Source organism: Falco peregrinus, chromosome 12 (genome assembly GCF_023634155.1).
Source record: "Falco peregrinus isolate bFalPer1 chromosome 12, bFalPer1.pri, whole genome shotgun sequence".
In the NCBI taxonomy this organism is placed as follows: domain Eukaryota; kingdom Metazoa; phylum Chordata; class Aves; order Falconiformes; family Falconidae; genus Falco; species Falco peregrinus.
The window spans coordinates 1,008,927-1,023,332 of NC_073732.1; the positions used below are offsets into that span (position 1 = coordinate 1,008,927).

Below are 14,406 nucleotides of genomic sequence, written 5' to 3' on the forward strand. Positions count from 1 at the left end.
GAGAAAGAAGTCGATTAAACATGACCCCCCCTGCCAGCAGCAGCTGACACTGTGCCAACAGTAACCCTAGAAATTCTTCATAAAACAGCACATTGGCTCATGTTCTACCAAGAAACTCAAGGAAAGCAACCTTATACCTTGCTAATCTCTGAATCTTGATAAGCACCGGAGTTGGGGCTGGCCTGAGGCGGCTGTGATTTAAAAAGAAATGCTGTGTATTCGGGCACTCTGAAGATGTAGCAACATAGGTGAAGGATACCAGAATGCTGAGGACCTGGCTCTTGGTGTGTGGCAGGTAGGGCCACCAGCATATGAGGTTTAGAAGGTGGGCACCATGGGTGGGGAGGGGAGGCGAGGGGAAGGGAAGGGGGCCATGTCAGGAGATGCCTGGGAAGCGGCACGGCCACAGAAGACCAAAAGCAACAGTTTAATCCCCTGTTCCAGGCTGGGAGATGTGGGTAAACTTTTTGTGCCCAAATGGGGATAGCATCAATTCATCCCTGGTGTGGGGAGCAGGGAGGTTACCCCACGCGCAGACCTGCAGGACAAATCCTGCTCTCCCGGGGCAATTTGTGAGCACCAAACCCAGTTTGTGAACTGCTGGTGTACAGGACCCTTGGTGGAACCTCAAATTCCTGTGTAATGCAAGCTGTAAAGGTTGTTAATAACACCACAAAGCCTCTTTGTAGACAAATCGTAAAATAACAGCTGTTTAGGGGCAGGAGCTCTCTCTCCCAAGGCGTAGGTACAGTAAAGTCTCTAAGCTCTTAACCACCAGCTACAATAATTGCATTTTTATCAGGAAGGAGTTGGAAGTCTAAATGTTTTAAGGAGAATTTCCAACAGCAGAACAGGAAGAGTGTTCACCTGTTGTCCCTGATCTCCTTTTGCCGAATGGGTCTGGCAGAGAATTACAGTCCTAAACCACCGAGCGAGAAGCGGGGGAAAGGCACGCAGGCGCTGACCGCGGCACCAAGGGGCACTGAGCAAGCGATGTGACGGTGTGCAGGGCGATGGAGGGGCTGACGATGCTCTCCTCCAGCCCCCTGCCACCCAGCACCCTGCCTGGAGCCTGCGTGTGCCCCCCACACCTCTCTCCTGCAGCCGCGAGAGAAGGGGGCCCCTGCTAAACCCTCACTTCCCCGCAAAACTTGCAATTCCCATCTCCTGAGGCAGCTCTTTGTACCTGTTAATGCCATGCCATGCCAGCACTTTTCATGGCTTATTAACTGACTTCCACCCACCCCTGGGAACACCTAGCCACTCCCTTTGTCCTCACCTGTCCCAGCCATTTATAGCAGCGATGGGATGCTAGAAATAGAGACGCATACACCAAGAGCCGCGGGAGCCCGGGGAGGAAAGGAGTATTGCAGTCGATTTGCAAAGGAGGTATTTTCTAGCTCGCAGCAGCAAGGCAGCATGAAAAGCCCTGGGTACACTTCAAGGTAAGGGGGGTGGGGAGAGAGGTGAATGCCGTGGGTGCAGGATTAAAACGGGGTTTGTAGAAAGGTCCACTTCAGGTAACCCCTGTAAGTTGTTAATAACCTATAGAGTTAGTTACGGTTTGCTCCAGGGTAGAGACTGATTTCGCCGTGAATGTTTCTTTCCTGTATTGCAGGTCTTTTAATTTGAAAGAGCCTTGTTAGGTCGACACAGAGGTCTGTTATTTTCAGCTTAAGCCAAACCAACGAGAAGGTTATCCCAAGCCTTAAAGCATCTGTAGCAGCACGTCCAAGTGCGACCTGAGAGGTAGTTTTCCATGTTTTCTTCCTGGCTGGGTGGTGGCACAGCGCAGGTTGGAAAGACGAGTCGAACCTCCAGCGCCAGCCCTGCCGAGAGCTCTGCAAGTTTTTTGGCTTCTTAGAAGAATTGTGTGTGTTAGCAGCCGGCTCCCAAGTGCTTCCTCAAAGGGCTCCCAGGCTGGTGGCAGGTCTGGTGTGCAAAACACAGCTGGTGTGCAAAACACAGTGCTGCACCAGGTGCTGAGAAGAAAATTAACTCTATCCCAGCTGAAACCAGGACAGGTAACTTTCACGTGACATGGGAATGGTGCCTTTCTTAACTTTGCTTTACAAAAGACTGTATTAATGGGCCAAAAAAGCAGATGGTGGATGTGATCATACCCTGCAACTCTCAGTTCTGTTGTTCTTCACGCACCCCAGGTGAAATGCTTCCTTGTGGTCATGCAAGGAAGGAAGAACTTCTGCAGCCATGATCACGTGCGTCATGCCTCCCGCGCTCCCGCTGACATGCTGGGTGGTTATGAAATCCCTCTGCTTATGGCTGTACCTTTGTATAAAAGATAAGTTCACCTTCAGCCTGTGCGTACGGGGCGGTCAGCAGCGAAATAACTCTTGGCGAGTGGGACTTGTCTTTCCTGAAGGGATTAAAGGATGGGGGATATTTTAGCCACCATTGAATACGGTGTCCGTTGGCCCAACACGTACAGATTTAGAAGTGGCTTGGTCAGAGACTTGCAGGTTTATGGCAAAGGGCGCTGGGTGTGACGCTAAGGGGACAGTCTCTGAGCGGCACTGCCCTCACGGAGGCGTGCAGGGCAGCGGGTGCAGAGCGGGTGGTAAAAGCCCACGCGCAGGTTTGCGGGACGTGTGGAAGGCCATGACGGCCCTGTAAGCACGGCTGCGAGCGGCCGAGCCCCGAGGGGCAACTGGGACCGGACCCCTTGCAGCGATCAGGCACAGGCCGCAGCTGCACAGGCACTGACCACCCTGCGTACCTGCAGCCCCCTCGTCGTGTCTGCCCCGCTCTCTGTTTTCCTGCACCCCTCCCTGGGGATCACCTCAGCCCTGCCCTTGGCCCTTCCCCTGGTGACCTCCATCGCCCGCCTTGGCTGGGCTGAGGTGTAGTGGGGTGCAGGCTGCCCTCCGCTCCCTGTCCCCGCTCCCCACTCGCTCCCTGAGCTGGGAGGAGATACCTTTCCATCCACCCAGCCCCAGGCAGGGGAGCAAGCACCATGCCACAAGGCAGCATCCAAATGGCACCCCCAGGACAAGAAGCCTGTCATTCCTGCATGCGGACTGGCACCTTCATGGCCTGTGTGCTGAAGAAATCAGTCACTCGTGCTCCTCAAAACTGGACGCTCCAGGAAGCTGCCATGGTTTTGGCAAGCCTGACGTAGGCTGGGCGGCCACCGCTTGCAGTGACAACGTGGGCATCACTTGGCTGCAGGTTGCTGTTGTCTTCAGGACGGTGCCACAAGGAGTGGGGTGAGCTCTGTGCAGCCCCTCAGGGCTCGCTGGTGGCACGTTTGTGCCCGTAGCTGTCCCACAAGGGATGTTTGGCAGTGCGCTACCTGTCCCTTGTGCGGCACCAGCAGCACTTTGAGGCTTTACGTGCCCAGAGTGTGGGGCCTTCAAAGCATGTCCAGACAAAACAGGTCTGCTGGGAGCACCCAGTGACACTGGAGATGGACTTGGTGTGCTGCATGTGTTTGAAGATTTGGAGGCAGGATGGCACTATGCAGTTGCTTATTGAATTTAATGACTATTAAAATATTGTAGGGTGCCTTGAGGCGATAAGATGTAACAGTCTCCAGAGCTTGTCTTCTTGCACTAGAAGGGACTGGCAATCCTCCTGGAGCATACTGTGATCCTCATCTGTCTTCAGGATTGTTTTAGGTGTATACTGATCTGTTTGCCCTGTACAGCATCAATCTGAGTTGCCTTTTTGGGGACACCACCCAAACAAATGTGCAGACAGTTACTGCACATATTAAACTCTACAGAAAAGGTGCAAAGGAGGACATCACCGGGATGGCTGAGGAAAGACCTCCAGGTAGGCAGGGTGACATGTTTTGGAAAATCATCACACCAACGTCGGCTTCAGTTTAATGACAGACCGAGAAAATAGGCAGGGGCTGCATCTGACAGATATGAGCTCGCTGGCTGCCCATGGCCCCCTCTGCATTTCTTCTGTCTCACCTCAACTTACACGCGCAGAGCGAGCAAAGGGAAGGTGATTGTCCCACTCCCATCCCCCTAACAGACCCGGGACCAAAAAATTAAGAAATACTGACGAAAGACTCCCTGTAGCTGTGTCTTGAAACTCTTCATGCAGAAGCTGTGCTGCAAATTCATATCGAGAGGTTGGTGCCAGCTGTGGCCTTTGGGTCTTCCCAGCTTTGGGGAGAGCTTTCCTGCCTGGGGGTTTCCCACTTCAGCTGTTGGACACGGCAAGCACACTCGCGCAAAGCAAAGCTGGAAACAAAAGTGGTTTCAGGCAGCTTCGCGTGGCGAGCGAAGTCGAAGGCTTTCCTGCAGTGCCATCGTGGTGCTGCGCCATCGCCACCTGTCCCCACGCTTCCACTGAGCTTGTATCGGGTTTGTGGCTTCCTGCGCTGGCTGTGTTCTCATGTGCAGCTCTTCATGTTCTGCTGGATTCTGCTCCCGTCCTCTCCAGTTTTCCGTGGCTGGGTCCAGGCTGTCACAGCCCGGCTTGCCATGCTGTGGCCAGTCCGTGGAGGCTGCAAACCATGCCAGATAAAGCTGGTGCCTGCGCTCTTGTAAGGGCAATGGAAGGAGTGATTCAGTGTCTCTCATGTGGTACAAGCTGGAGGCTATGAAAGCCACCACCCTGTGCAGCAGGACCACGTGTGAGGACCCGTTGGCAAGAAGGACAGTGGAAAGGACCACCATGTCCAGCCCACAACAAGCCATGTGCCCCCATTGACCCTCAGACTGGGCAGGTTTGGAGCCTTCCTTGCTCGCTTGGGAGAGTGGTAACCATAAGTGTGACCATCCCGTGCCATAAGTGGGACTGCATCTTCTCTGAATAACCTAAAGCCCAAGCCAGATCTGCTGTGTTGTGGAAACGGCAGGTGAAAACATGGAATTCACATGGAATTAAAAATGCTTTTAGGACCAGAGAAGTCAGATCCAGCTCAGTGATGAAAAATTCCTTTTTGGTGGGCATCAAACCTTCAAAAGATCTTCTACATGTCCCAGCTAGAATACACTGGTGATGATACATGGTGGTTGCCTGATGAGTGCTGGAAAAGACTCACCCTCTCAGACACTGAGATGCTGGAGTGTGTCCAGAGAAGGGCAACAAAGCTGGTGAAGAGTCTGGAGCACAGGTCCTACAAGAAGCAGCTGAGGGTGATTTAGCCTGGAGAAAAGGAGGCTCAGGGGAGACCGTATAGCTCTCTACAGCTGCCTGAAGGGAGGCTGTAGCATGGTGGGGTTGGTCTCTTCTCACAGGTGACAAGCGACAGGACCAGAGGAAATGGCCTCAAGTTGCACCGGGGGAGGTTTAGATTGGATACCGGGAAAAATTTCTTCACTGAAAGGGTGGCCAAGCATTGGAACAGGCTGCCCAGGGAGGCGGTGGAATCGCCGTCCCTGGAGGTATTTAAAAGATGTGTAGATGTGGTGCTTAAGGACACGGCTCGTGGTGGGCTTGGCAGTGCTGGGTTAATGGTTGAACCTGGTGATCTCAGAGGTCTTTTCCAACCTAAATGATTCTGTGGTTCCCCAGGCAAAGCACGGGTGGATGAGGTGCTTGGTGTAAAGGGCCGCCTCTGAGCTCAGGCAGTTTAAAAGTCTGGCCAAAGCGGGAAGGTCTGATGAAAGGGAGACCTGGGTGAGGCTGAACACGGGAGCTGGGCTGGGAGGAGCTGTCACAGCGTGGAAGCAGTCCTCCTGCTTGAGAGCGGGGTGTAATTAGTCCGTTACAGCTGCTGTTGGGTTATTAATTGGTTTCCTGTATAAAAAAAAAAAAAAAAGCCCAGTTTCATGTTTCTTTGAGATCCCCATCTTCTGGAGTGATTACAGGAGCTGCTCAGATTTCTTACCAAGGAAATCCTTATACCCCTACAAAGGACTCATTTTCTACTGAATAAACTAGAGGTTTGAATAGTGAATAAGCTCTAAAGCCCCAGAAAACTGAAAGAAAAGCAAAATAAAAGGCAGCGGAGCAGAGAAGGAGGCTGTCAGAAGAACTTGGGCTCTGCCTGAAGCAGGCTGTGTTTTGCCAAAGTCCAGAATAAGGACAGTAATAGTGAAAGTGCAGTTTCTGTCTGTCCTGCCTCTAATGCCAGAGCTGCTGGCACAGCCAGGGGAGCCAAAAGTGACTGGCACCATGGAGATGTAAAACTGCGCTCCTGGTGCTCAACATCCCCAAGGGCGATATGCAAAGTTTGGTGGTTTGTGTTTCGGGATGGGCTAGCAGATAAAAATCCACTGAAACTCTTCTTTTTTTCCAGGAATATCAAATGTCTCATCATTTTCAGCCTTTGCCTGGGACTCATCTTCCTATCGGGATTCTTCCATATGAAGAATAAAAATTATGTGTAAGTGAAGCCGAAGCAAGGTTACCTGACTTCATCTGCCCAGGGCAGCAAGGATCCAATCTGTGACACTTGATTTAACTCTCGTGAGGTTTAGGCTGATACTGAATCCAGGGCAGCAGCCCAAAGTTAGGTCCTAGAGCTGCATTTGGGCAGGCGGGTATCAAATTGGCCGAAGTGCAGCTCTTTGGGGCAAAATCAGCTGTATGGAAAAAGAAAAGGGGATGGAGCTGAAGCCTTTGGGTAAGTGAGGACCCGGAGAAGTAGAAAGCTGTCTGACATCTGCACCTGAGGGATGGGGCTTGTTTGGGTTGGTGCCTTGCACCAGCTGCAGGTGTGGTATCAGAGGGAGAACCTGCTCAGGCTGGGCTTTGCCAGGTCTCGGAGGTGGGGCACGGCACTGGAGAGGCTGTTTTCCCCATCTGTTGCCTTCCTGCAGAATCTCGAAGAGCCATGAGAAGCCGCTAGTACCTCCCACGCCTTGCCATGCCAAGACTAACGTCATGTTCCTCAAGACCCACAAGACGGCCAGCAGCACCGTTCTGAACATCATGTTCAGGTTTGCAGAGAAGTACAACCTCACGGTCGCCCTGCCAGCTGACCAGCTCTTCCACCTGGGCTACCCAAAGACCTTCCTGGCCCACTTTGTGGAGGAATTTCAAGCCATAGGACAAAACTACAACATCATGTGCAACCACCTGCGGTTTAACCCCTCGGAGGTAAGAAAGAGCCACGACACCTGTGGAGAAACCTGGTTGAACGAGCAAGTGCCTCCAGACTAACAGCCTCTCTTCTTCCTCCCTGCAAATAGGTGCAAAAGGTGATGGCAGCAAACACCTTCTACTTCTCCATCCTCAGGAACCCCATTCCTCTGCTGGAGTCTTCCTACATCTACTACAAGGACAGTGTCCCTGCCTTCAGGATTTCCAAGGATGTGAACGAATACCTGGCGTCACCCATGAAGTATTACCATCCAGCGGATTACAAGAAAAACATATATGCCAGGAATATCATGTGGTTTGACTTTGGCTATGATAACAATGCGGAGGACAACGAAAAGTACATCCAGGTGGTTTTGAAGGAGATTGAGCAGAACTTCCACCTGATCTTGATAGCAGACTACTTTGATGAGTCCATGATCCTCTTGAGGCATACTTTGTGCTGGGATCTGGATGATGTGATTTACTTTAAGCTCAATTCCAGAGGCCAGGACACTGTCCAGACCTTGACTCCAGAAAGCGAGGAGCGGATAAAAGTGTGGTGCTCGCTGGACTGGAAGCTCTACCTGCACTTCAACCAGAGCTTCTGGAGGAGAATTGAGGAGACCATAGGACTCCAGGAGCTGGAGAAGGAGGTGAATCACCTGCGAATCAGACAGAAGGAGCTCATGGAGACCTGTCTTTTGGACGAGGGGGCAGTGGGGAAGGATCACATCAAGAACAGGGCTCTCCTGCCTTTCCAGTCAGGGGCTGCAAACATCCTTGGGTACAACCTCAAACAAGACTTGGACAACAGCACTCTGAGAACGTGCCAGAAAATGGTTATGCCAGAGCTGCAGTACACATCCTATCTTTATGCTGTTCAACACCCACACAAGAAGAGGAAGCAGCTGGGCTTGCCCTTGCTGTGGACCACTTCCCAGGAGAAGATGCAGCTCCCAACTCCCAACTAGGGCATGAGACAATCCACTGTGGTTTCCCACCACTTTGCATCACCCCGTGTCTGGCATGTGACTGGCCGACAGGACTCTTGTGCGTGAGGGGGAGGCAGGGGGAGGGGTCTTTGTTTGGAGCCACCAAACTACTGATGGGTCCCTTTTTGGGGACCTTGAGCCAAAGGCTCTGCATTGGCTGGATCCTGTGTGATGCCTCCTCCCCAATCCCAGGCAGGGGGAGGGCCCACTGCTGCTGGGCGCTGGGCAGGCTTTCAGCTGGCTCACATTCCTGCCTCTTAATCATTAATCACAGGCTTAATAATTTGGTTTGCATTTGACTTTATTTAATAGCTGTCATTACGCTGAGGCTGGTTGCAGCTCACTAGAGCAAGTCCTGATTTTTGGTGCTTAGGAGGAAAAAAAGGAGGGGGAGGAAAACGAGGAGGAGAGCACCGTGAGGGAACGCAGCACTTGGAGGTGTAGGAGAGATGCTGGGTCTCCCGCCCGGCAGCATCCGTGCCCAGCGACATCTAACCACCACACGATGCTGGGGCTGCGTTTCGGGTGGGGGTCCAATGCGTTGTGCCCGGCGCGCTGGCTGGCAGCCTCCCCCCACCTGCACATGAGATGTCCCTCTCGTGTGCCATGAGGTGTGGGGGGCCTCTGCACCCCTTGGGACAGCTGGGTGCTCCCCTGGGGGGCCCAGTTTTGAGGTTTCACCCCTCCCTCTTGGGTGAGGGTCCCTAGTCCCTGAACATGGGCGATCCCTTGGGCTCAGCATCCCTGAAGCTCTCTATCAGCAGAGGCGTCGTTGGGCCCCCTCCTCGCTGTGTTGGCCAAACTCTCCAGCACTGATTAGGAGAGAGGTGGAGGGAGGCATGGCTGCTGCTTATTTAGGGCATGACCTTGTTATTGAAGGAGGTAATTAAACCTGCCTGGGACATCTTTGCTCGTTAGCCAGCTCCCTGCTGCTGCACCAGCGCCGGGAAGGTTCGTCAGAAGGACGGCGGGGCCGAGCCTGGTGGCTTTGGCGTCACCACTGTTAATGATTTGCCCACTGCCAGTTTCCAGCGCACCTGCCACCGCTGATGGTGTGTTATTTCGGAGCTTGGCCAGCGTCTCCTCCTGCCCACTTGCCAGGGCGGCGGTGGGGACCCGGATGGCATGGCTGGGCTGATGGATCCGGGGTTGCTTGGCTTGCAGCTTGGCTTTGGGCGTGAAGCTGGCTGGGCAGCAGCTCCGAGGTGCTGTTTGAGGGCAGCGGGGTCAGAAACTGAGCTGGGATTTTCCTTGGCTATGTTTAAACCTGGCAGGTCGCCAGGGAAGCCAGCCGAGGCAAGGGTTAACCTGCCACAGTGCAACCTGTGCTCCTCCGCAACCTGTGTGTACACCACCAGATAAACCACTTTCACGGTTTTCTGCTCCAGCAACCCGGGCTAAAATTAAGCAGGCTTAGGAGGTGTTTGCAGCCAGCCGGGGCGGGGGAGGTGGCGGCACCTGGAGCCTTTTCCCTGGGGGCCTTTTCCGGAATTCTGCAGCTCGAGCCCCAGCTTCTGATCCGTGACTTGTCGCGTGAATTTTGACAAACCCTTTTAGCTAAGCTGATGCCGGGGCATGGAATAGAAGCGTCATTTCTTAACAGCTGACCTGTGTGCTGCTGGGAGTCCTAGGAAGGCTGGGACCCCCCAGATCACAGAGCACAGGCTGGGCAGCTCACGGCTGGGATGGACCGTGGTGTACAGGGCTTGCAGCACCTGGGCAGGGAGGTCCGGCCTCTCCCAGCCTGTGGGAGGAGGGAAACTGAGGCAGGAGATGCAAACGGTCCCCACCTCTCCCTTGGCACCCTCTCCCGGGGGGTTCGAGCAAGGTGCCTCGGCAGCTGCAGGGCCCCCAGCCCCGGCGACGGCACCTTCGTGCCGCGGGCGCTGCTCCAGGGCTGCCGCTGCTGACTCAGGGCTTTTCCCGGCCGCTGCTGCGGGAGCCCCGTGACCCGGGGGGGGGGACGGACCCCGCAAGGGGGGCGGCAGCGGGGTGACAGGCTCTGCAGAAAGCCGGCAGCTGCGGGAGCCAGCGTTACCCCGTCGCGGGGCAGGGGACGGAGGGGACACCCCCAGCCCAGACGGACCCGGTGAGTGCCTTTGCTTTTCTCCGTGCGGTGTTTGTGCAGCAAAAGCTCCTAATTAAAACGGGAGAAAGTCGCCACCGGCTGCTCCGGCTGCGCCCGGGCGTGGGACGCCCACCTCCTGCGGCGAGGACCCGGGACGTGTAGGAGCTGTAAGGGGGACAGCTGCCCGCGGCGGCACTGCTGCTGCCACCGGGGCACGGCACCAGGGGCTGCTCGCGCCCTGCACCGCGGGGGCAGCCCCAGGACCCTGCGCTGTGCACCCCAGGTTCCCCTGCAGGGGAGGGGGCTCAGGAGCGGCAGGGGCCGCCGCACTCGAGGCAGCAGAAGCGGGGGGCGAAATGTCCCCCGAACGCCCGCGAGGAGCCAGGCTGGCCCCGGGGTCCTGGCTGTGCGGAGATGGGCTCTGCCCCCCCAACCCCCACTTGACAATGGGAGCAGGGAACCCCAGATCCCACCCTGCCCTTTGCTGACTGGCCTCGGTTTACCAGAAACCCCTTTTGAAGAGCATCTTGAAGATGAATTTAATTTTATGTTGAGGTAGCCCAGGTCACCCTCTTTGGTGGTACCCAAAACCCTGTCCCACCTTGGAGCGGCGGTGACGTGCCACTGCAGCAGCCCACATTCAGCCCCTCTGAACCCCGACCCTGCCTGTAGCAACCTGCCCTCCAGCCTGTGCTCCCAGGGGAGGGTTCCCCACCCCAAGCCCACCAAGTTAAACCCCAAACCCCTCCAAGGACAACACAGCTCCCAGCCAGCACCCCCAGCCATGCCCAGCAGCTGCCCCTCCTGCCCCTTCATCAGCCCGCCGGGGTGGGGGCTGTATCTTTCTGCCGCAGACACCATGGGCTCCCGGCACTTCCCTGCCCGCACCGTGCTCTTCGAGAAGGAGCCCAACGGCGTCACGTACCGTGTGCCCGCCCTGCTCTACCTGCCCTGCGTGGCCAAGCTGCTGGCATTTGCGGAGGAGCGGCTGAGCGTCGACGATGCCCACGCCAACCTGCTGGTGCTGCGCCGCGGCACCATTTATGGGAGCTACGTGGAGGTGGGACAGGGGACGCACCTGGCATTGGGGGGGACACGGCAGTGAGCGCACGGCGACAGACGGGTGGTTATCCTCCACTGCTCATGCGTGGCACAGCTGAGCTCCTGGAGGCACCCACGGGGGAGGGGAGGCTGGGTCAGGCGAAGTGTGGTGGTCCTCACCCCTCTTCATCCTCCCCGAGCAGTGGGAAGACATGCGCGTGCTGGAGACAGCGACACTGCAGCACCACCGGTCGATGAACCCCTGCCCGCTCTATGATGAGTTCACCGGCACCCTCTTCCTTTTCTTCATCACGGTGCTGGGCAGGACGCCCGAAGCCTACCAGATCATCACCGGCCAAAATGTCACCCGCCTCTGCTGCGTCACCAGTGCTGATCAGGGCCTGAGCTGGAGCACGGCCACAGACCTGACGCAGCAGGTCATTGGTGGGGCCATCAAAGGTAGCCCACTGGAGAGGGGTGAGGAGTGGGGAGGACAGTCAGCAGGAGGGCGACCATGGGTTTTGGCCTCCTGCAGCCACCCGTGGTGTGGCTGGAGGTGGCTTCAGGGTAGGAAGCCCGCAAGCATCAAATAGTGGTGTGGAAGAGGACCTCAGGCAGAGGGGAGGGGGATGGCAGGGGTATCTGTATCACTTGCACGGGGGAACAGAACCGGAGAGGCCCCATAGCTACGGACAGGACTATGTGTGAGGACAGCCAGGCAGCACTGGGCTCTGCTTCCCTGTCACCCCACCACCTTGCTTGGCTGAGCCAGGGAGATGCTCTGGAGACCCTTCCATGCTGGGCAGGGCAGGGGTACCATGGAGGCTGCTCTTCACCCCCATCCCATCTCCACTCCCCAGACTGGGCGACGTTCGCGCTGGGTCCCGGGCACGGGATCCAGCTGCGGTCTGGCCGGCTGCTGGTGCCCGCCTACAGCTACCACATTGACTGCAAGGAGTGCTTCGGCCAGCTCTGCAAGACCACCCCTCACTCCTTCACCTTCTACAGCGACGACCACGGCCAGGGCTGGCGCTTTGGGGAGTTCATCCCCAACCTGCAGACAGGCGAGTGCCAGCTGGTCTCGGTGGATGAGGAGGATGGCTCCAACGTCCTCTACTGCAATGCCCGCAGCCCCTTGGGCTTCAGGGTCCAGGCGCTCAGCACAGACGATGGGGCCGTCTTCCATGGGGGGCAGCTGGTCCAGCGGCTGGTTGAGCCCCCCCATGGCTGTCACGGCAGCGTCATTGGCTTCCCTGCACCTTTTGTGTACGTCCCCGCTGCCCCCCAGGACCCCATGATGCCCTTCTTGGGCTCAGTGCACCGGCTGCTCCCTGGGATGCTCTCGGAGCTTCGGCACCTGCCCGCCCAGCGGGCAGCGGGTGAGGAGCTGCCTGCTGCAGCCACCGGCAGCCACCGTGAGCCAGCTGAGCCCAAGGAGGGCTGTTCTACCCCAGGGCATCGTGGCCATGCCCCTGCCATCACCTCGGTCCAAGGGCAGCCGGCAGCAACCCCCCACCCTGCTGCCTTCTTCCAAGCACCAACATGGGTCCTCTACTCCCACCCCACCAGCTCCATATCGCGGGTCAACATGGGAGTCCACCTGAGCACCTTCCCCAGGGACGTGGAGAGCTGGACTGAGCCGTGGGTCATCTACGAGGGCCCAAGCGCTTACTCGGACCTGGCTTACATGGAGCTGCCCTACAATGAGGCCTCCATCTCTGGTGGCCCAGCCATTGCTTTCGCCTGCCTTTATGAGAACGGGACACGTTCGCCGTACGAGCAGATCTCCTTCAGCATGTTCACCCTGCACGATGTGCTCCAGAACATCCCCGTGACAGCCACTGTCCCCCAGCGGGACCGCAGCCCCCTGCGCCGCAGGAAGCGGGGGCGAAGGAGCTGCCTCGTCTCCTAGTGACCCTCAGGATGGGTCTCCCCACTCTCCCAGCGCCAGACCCCAGGGCACCAGCCCAGTGCCCAGCCACTGGGGTGCCCACAGCCTGGGGTCCTGCCGCTGGCCAGCCAGGCCACATCACACAGAAGCCATGTGCTACCTGCCGTCCCCAAGCTGGGTTTTATCTCATTTTTATGGCTATTTTAAAATTATATAGTAGGTTGGGCACAGAGGCTTGTGCCACCAGCCCAGCCCCAGGTTCCTTTCAGAGCACGTGAGCCACCCCATGAAACGCGTAACGGGGGGCAACAGCAGCAGTGCAGGGAGAAGGCAGCCATGGGCACCCCGTGCCACACACGTGTGCCAGGTGCCAGATAGCGGGGCATGATGCTCCAGCTGCACCACACCTGGTGCTACCACCCTGCTCCGAGGGGTTTCTTCCCATGGTCATAAATATTTATGTTCCTTTTTTAATTACTCCTTTTTAATGATCCTGTTCAAGCCAGTTCCTCTTTTCCTCAGTGATGTCTGTGCTGGTTTTGACTGGGATGGAGTTATACGTGTTCATAGCAGCTGGGATGGGGCTGTGCTTTGGGTTTGTGCTGAGGACACTGCTGGTCACACAGGGACGTTGGTTACTGCTGAGTGTCGCCTACACAGAGCCAAGGTCTCTTCTGCCCCTCACCCCACAGCGAGCAGGCTGGGGGGCACAGGGAGTTGGGGAGGGGACACAGCCGGGACAGCTGACCCCAGGCATATCCCATACCCTATGGCATCGTGCTCAGCAATAAAGCTGGTGGGGAGGCTGGTGGGGGTGCTGCTGCTCAGGGAGAGGCTGGGCATCAGTTGGGTGCTGGTAAGAAAGTGTTTTCAGTTGCATCACTTCTCTTGGTTTTTATTTCTCTCTGTTATTTTCCTGTTCATTACGAGTTATTATTATTTTATTTCAATTATTAAACTGTCTTTATCTCTACCCATGAGTTTTCTCACTCTTACCCTTCCGATTCTCTTCCCCATCACGCCGGGGGGGAGCAGGCGAGCGGCTGCGTGGGGCTCAGTTGCCAGCTGGAGTGAAACCGCAACAATCGCCCAGTGACTGCTGAATCTGGCGGGTTGCTTAGTTTTGTAAGCTGCCGCAGGCATTGCTGCTTTCGTCTGAACCTTACCAGTCTGGGGGGCAAACATCCTCCCAGCACAGGCAGGTTTGGGGCCGTACTGACGCTCGCTCAGTCCCTGTAAAGGTTTGGGGGACACGGGGGGTGCTGACACTGGTGACAGCCCCTGTGGGCGCAGCGATGGGTTCCAGAGCCAGTGGGGATGAGTGGCTGCTCCTGACATCTGCTGCACACACGAGCGTGCGTGTGCGTGTGAGTGTGAGTGAGTGAGTGTGTGTGTGTGAGTGAGTG

General features: G+C 56.5%; 2 protein-coding genes across 10 annotated transcripts; both read left to right on the top strand.

Moving 5' to 3' along the window:
* The first annotated feature begins 106 nt into the window (after positions 1-106).
* On the top strand, positions 107-8,286 carry GAL3ST2 (galactose-3-O-sulfotransferase 2). 6 transcript variants are annotated; one of them, XM_027792693.2, is made up of 6 exons: positions 107-295; positions 1,619-2,024; positions 2,163-5,366; positions 6,224-6,310; positions 6,747-7,026; positions 7,119-8,286. In XM_027792693.2, exons 3-6 carry the CDS (start codon positions 5,245-5,247, stop codon positions 7,977-7,979), a joined length of 1,350 nt encoding a protein of 449 aa, XP_027648494.2. In that variant the 5' UTR covers positions 107-295; positions 1,619-2,024; positions 2,163-5,244; the 3' UTR covers positions 7,980-8,286. The 6 variants fall into 6 exon arrangements, with proteins under 6 accessions (XP_027648494.2, XP_027648499.1, XP_027648500.1 ...); XM_027792695.2 differs by lacking the exon at positions 107-295 and adding an exon at positions 374-1,445; XM_027792699.2 differs by lacking the exon at positions 2,163-5,366 and having other exon boundaries at positions 110-295; positions 7,119-8,282.
* A 1,687-nt stretch (positions 8,287-9,973) lies between these two features.
* On the top strand, positions 9,974-14,353 carry NEU4 (neuraminidase 4). Of its 4 annotated transcripts, none has more exons than XM_055816980.1 (4): positions 9,974-10,089; positions 10,923-11,128; positions 11,313-11,568; positions 11,970-14,349. In XM_055816980.1, the coding sequence occupies exons 2-4, from the start codon at positions 10,928-10,930 to the stop codon at positions 13,019-13,021; spliced, it is 1,509 nt and encodes a 502-aa protein (XP_055672955.1). In that variant the 5' UTR covers positions 9,974-10,089; positions 10,923-10,927; the 3' UTR covers positions 13,022-14,349. The 4 variants fall into 4 exon arrangements, with proteins under 4 accessions (XP_055672955.1, XP_055672957.1, XP_055672956.1 ...); XM_055816982.1 differs by having other exon boundaries at positions 10,000-10,089; positions 10,888-11,128; positions 11,970-14,350; XM_055816981.1 differs by having other exon boundaries at positions 10,016-10,235; positions 11,970-14,353.
* The last annotated feature ends 53 nt before the right edge of the window (positions 14,354-14,406 follow it).

Bases quoted from the DNA above. Each gene is read 5' to 3' on its own strand.
- GAL3ST2 (XM_005241589.3), top strand. From the start codon at position 1,309: ATGCTAGAAATAGAGACGCATACACCAAGAGCCGCGGGAGCCCGGGGA. The intron at 1,446-6,223 runs GTAAGGGGGGTG...CTTTTTTTCCAG, and splicing joins AGCCCTGGGTACACTTCAAG to GAATATCAAATGTCTCATCA. The intron at 6,311-6,746 runs GTAAGTGAAGCC...GCCTTCCTGCAG, and splicing joins ATGAAGAATAAAAATTATGT to AATCTCGAAGAGCCATGAGA.
- NEU4 (XM_055816979.1), top strand. From the start codon at position 10,853: ATGCCCAGCAGCTGCCCCTCCTGCCCCTTCATCAGCCCGCCGGGGTGG. The intron at 11,129-11,312 runs GTGGGACAGGGG...CTCCCCGAGCAG, and splicing joins TTTATGGGAGCTACGTGGAG to TGGGAAGACATGCGCGTGCT. The intron at 11,569-11,969 runs GTAGCCCACTGG...TCCACTCCCCAG, and splicing joins CATTGGTGGGGCCATCAAAG to ACTGGGCGACGTTCGCGCTG.